Genomic DNA, 4,703 nt, shown 5'->3' with positions numbered 1-4,703 from the left:
ATTAGCAACTTTTTTTTTTTGTATGGGGACCGACCCAGTCTAGTGTAGGTATAATCAGTATTTATTACATAAGTTGCCGCATGAAATTTCTTTCGGAATTTGACATTTTAATGAAGAGCACACTCCTCAAATAAATACATACATAACTGGTAATAATGTTGCCAGAATATTAATGAAAAGTTTAAATTATTGTTAGAAAAAATAGTTTGGAAATAAAACTTTAGTCATTGCTTTGTTAGTGTCGTTTCATACACTGCGTTTTCCGGTTACCCGATACCCGATACCCGTTTTTGTTTTGTTTTGTTCGTATGCGGGGAAAATGCTTTGTGCACTGGCCGGGGGCGCTACTGCTTCAAACTTTTCGGCACTAGAGATCATTACCCCAACGTTCTGCGTGAAGTCAGAAGTGCTCGCAAGTGAAGAATGTGCACGTTTTTTTCCATGTTTTCACAGTAGCGACAATATGAATATATTCTCGGAAACAACCATGACCGGGGAGAAATCGCGTCAGGTAGAAATCGACCTCGATGTGCGTCCATTGAGCTTTTGTGCCNTCTTTTGTATGAAATGAAGGCTTAATTATGCATTATTGTTGAGTGTAGGTATAATCAGTATTTATTACATAAGTTGCCACATGAAATTTCTTTCGGAATTTGACATTTTAATGAAGAGCACACTCCTCAAATAAATACGTATGTAACTGGTAATAATATTGCCAGAATATTAATGAAAAGTTTAAATTATTGTAAGAAAAAAATAGTGTGGAAATAAAACTTTAGTCATTGCTTTGTTAGTGCCGTTTCATACACTGCGTTTTCCGGTTACCCGATACCCGATACCCGGTTTTGTTTTGTTGGGGCGCTACTGCTTCAAAACTTTTCGGCACTAGAGATCATTACCCCAATATTCTGCGTGAAGTCAGAAGTGCTCGCAAGTGAAGAATCTGCACGTTATTTTCCATGTTTTCACAGTAGCGACAATATGAAGATATTCTCGGAAGTAACCATGACCGGGGAGAAATCGCGTTAGGTAGAAATCGACCTCGATGTGCGTCCATTGCGCTTTTGTGCTCACGTTACAGTTATGTTGCCACTGCAGGATTAGTTGCTCGCGTGTCTTTGCCGCGGCAGCTGCTCGGCCTATCTCGGCACTGAGATTGTAAATCTATTTTCGCTCGTGAGCAAGTAGCTCAATTGGCATGACGCTAGAAATAACTAGAACCGCGTCCGCGGACACTGTGCGGTATGCAGAAGCTATGCATAGTGCCCCTCTACATTGGAACGCAGACATTTGAATCTGGTATTTTCTGACTTTCAATGCGTCGGCCCATATATCGGCCCCATACAGGAGCACCGACTGGACTGCTGTCATCAAAAGTTTCCTACGGCATGGTCANCTAGAAATAACTAGAACCGCGTCCGCGGACACTGTACGGTATGCAGAAGCTATGCATAGTGCCCCTCTACATTGGAACGCAGACATTTGAATCTGGTATTTTCGGACTTTCAATTTGTTGGCCCATATATCTGCCCCATACAGGAGCACCGACTGGACTGCTGTCATCAATAGTTTCCTACGGAATGGTTGCCGACCACCCACATTCGCTATCAGCCGGCTTAGAGCCACCGTGCTGTGCGCAGCTTTGTGTTCCCAGAATGTGAGTTTGTTGTCAAGCTTCACCTGTAGGCATTTTGTAGACCTACAAGTTGTCACGAGCCGAGGTCCGACCATCATCTTTATAATTGTTGGGATCCGTTTCTTGGTCAGCAGCACGATCTCTGTTTTGGTTGTAGCCAATTTCTGACTGTGATCGCTCATCCATCGATTGGCGCTACACATAACCTGGTTCAGCTTGAGCTGTGCCAGCTGGGTGTTTCTTGCTGTTATAACGGCGGGCCATCTCGTTCACGAAGGTAATAAGGAAGGCGGTCTCCGGCAGTTCAGTACGCGACAGACTGTCCAGAGATGCGGGCCAAGTACAGACCCCTGTGCCGCTTCGCCGGTTATACGTCTATTTCTTCGACCTTGCGTTGTGTCGTAAAACAGCCAACGGTCGCTGAGGTAGTCACGAATCATATCTAACAAGTATCTTGGAACCTTGGATGACCGCTCGAAGGCTTCCAGCGTGTCGTCCCATCTTACCGTGTTCTTAATGTCCTGTGTGTCTAGCAGCATTATTGGCCGTCCTTGGTGGTAGGCTTCTTCGGCTTTATGTACCGCCTCGACTACTTCACTAATTGATTGAAGCCATGTTGTCATGGTGAAAGGCCTCCCACGTTTTCTATGGCTGACGTCAAGCGTATTTTGAGCAGATTCTTCAACATCTTGCTTGCTGGGTATAACAAGCAAAGTGACCCGAACGACGAAGGAGAGTTTCGGTTTGGGTAGGGCAAACCTACGGGAAGACCCGGGGGCCCTAAGTCAGCTGTTGTACGTGTTAAGCAGGAGATCAGGGCTTGTTTTCGCTGCTAACCTGATTGCCTCCGCTGGTATGCAATCGAGACCTGGAGCCTTGCCGGCTTTCATGCTTTGCAGGGCTAACTTCAGCTCGTCAGCCGAAACAGTGGTGCCATCGCAGCCGATTTACCGTTTCTAAGTGTTGTAGCAAAACAATAAGGNAAAGGCCTCCCACGTTTTCTATGGCTGACGTCAAGCGTATTTTGAGCAGACTCTTCAACATCTGGCCTGCTGGGTATAACAAGCCAAGTGAACCGAACGACGAAGGAGAGTTTGGGTTTGGGTAGGGCAAACCTACGGGAAGACCCGGGGGCCCTAAGTCAGCTGTTGTACGTGTTAAGCAGGAGATCAGGGCTTATTTTCGCTGCTAACCTGATTGCCTCCGCTGGTATGCAATCGAGACCTGGAGCCTTGCCGGCTTTCATGCTTTGCAGGACTAACTTCAGCTCGTCAGCCGAAACAGTGGTGCCATCGCAGCCGATTTACCGTTTCTAAGTGTTGTAGCAAAACAATAAGAGCTTTAACGCTAACCAATGCTCGGTTTCATACTACATTCTGTGCCGGCAATCCGGCTGCCGGGTAACCGGAAACGGGAGCGTGTGAATCTTATACATACACACATACAGTGCATGCTTACTAACCTGTCAATAGCTGTACAGACATTTTATATATGGCGCTTACATACATACATATATATATACTATTAAGTAANGCTGTACAGACATTTTATATATGGCGCTTACATACATACATATATATATATACTATCAAGTATATGTATATAAAGGCAGTTGCACGAGATCACCAAGAATCAAAAAATAATTCAATGTTTTCGGATATATGTAAATAAATTTGTAAGGAAAGTTAAATGGCAGCTAATCACTTGTGCCGCCTTAGTAAGCAAACAACGACAAATTTGCTGTCTGAAATGCAGGGGCCGTAACGGTTGCGATCTTTATTATAAAAATCATAATACAACCGTTGAAATTGGATTTTTATTTTTTCGATCAAGGAGAATCGTTATTTTTGGATTTTTATTTTTTTTTCGATATATATTTTATTCGAAAAGCCACTAACTTATCAAAGTATCCTCGTAGTTCTTACTGTTTTGGTGGCTGCATGGATTAGATCAAATTTTTATTATTTATTACATATGTAAATATGTACATACATTAATAGGCTTATATATATACTTTATATTTATTTGCTTTCAGTTCCAACAAATTGCACTTTTCCTGCGCGTTGGGAAGGTTCGTGGTTCCTATCGGGCTACCAGCAATCTATTCATATTAAGGGATCACAATTCAGTTATCGCGGTAAATGTGCGGCCTCGGATGGTAACAAATATTTGATTGTTGACGAGTAAGTTGAAATGTTCTATCCCATATATTTACTATTTACATTTATACGTATATAATTTATACACATATTTTGGCTTACATTTATTACATTACTTATTTATACGTACAGTGAATTTATTTAATTTTTATATTTACATATAAACAAGTACAGTAATACCGGCTTAAGTGAAGCATACTTGATTGATTTTCCCTTTGTATTACACGAACATTTTTGGTCTACATGGAAAATATTTGATACTCAATTTGCTGCTTATTTATTTATTTTTAATTTTCAAAGAATAAGGTAAAGAGTTTTAAATACTAACTAAAAAAGTTGCATTGAGTTGCATGCTTAAATATCTTTTTCGCTAAAGTGGGCCTGAATCACGAATGAAGCACGAAGCTGTTTTTACTCTAACGCAATTTAAATTGTCCAAGCGGGCTCGTTATCGAGTGCTGAAAATTCAAAATGAAAACTCAAATGGTGTTTCTTTCGATCACCGATGCCGTAATTCGGCTTCTGGCAACACACTTGTATATATTTCTTATGTAAAAAATATTTTTAAATTGAATAAATATTCTACAAAATGAAATTTGCATCAATGAATTTAAGGGCTAATTGACAAAAACCTTTTTTTTTTTAGTTGCATTAAGCGGATATTACTGTACTTGCGCAGAAATGCTGTGCCTTAAAAATAACCAATCGACGCGAATCAATCTGATATGTTAAGAATATAAAATTATATTTTAAACACTTAATTTACTCGATATTTAATTTAAAGTAGTATTTAATTTTATAAAAGTGTACGTTTTCGTTTACCCTAATGCCAGATTTCCACTGCACATTAAATTATGCATATTTGAATGACATATTTAGTTGAGTATTACAAAATGCCAATGTTATTA

At 40.5% G+C, this 4,703-nt stretch overlaps 1 protein-coding gene across 2 annotated transcripts in view; it reads left to right on the top strand.

The window, feature by feature from the left end:
• Window positions 1–4,703, top strand: part of LOC108368809 (uncharacterized) — a 37,066-nt gene that overhangs the window by 19,485 nt on the left and 12,878 nt on the right. For both annotated transcript variants that reach the window (XM_017623727.1, XM_017623728.1), the window contains one exon: window positions 3,672–3,819. In XM_017623727.1, the coding sequence (XP_017479216.1) occupies window positions 3,672–3,819 (148 nt within the window). The remainder of the gene's footprint in view (window positions 1–3,671; window positions 3,820–4,703) is intronic.

This window comes from Rhagoletis zephyria, unplaced genomic scaffold, assembly GCF_001687245.7.
Source record: "Rhagoletis zephyria isolate East Lansing unplaced genomic scaffold, Rhagoletis_zephyria_1.1 Rzeph_scaffold_03336, whole genome shotgun sequence".
In the NCBI taxonomy this organism is placed as follows: Eukaryota; Metazoa; Arthropoda; class Insecta; order Diptera; family Tephritidae; genus Rhagoletis; species Rhagoletis zephyria.
Note: the sequence above shows the minus strand (reverse complement) of the source record. Positions and strands in the feature narration are given on the sequence as shown.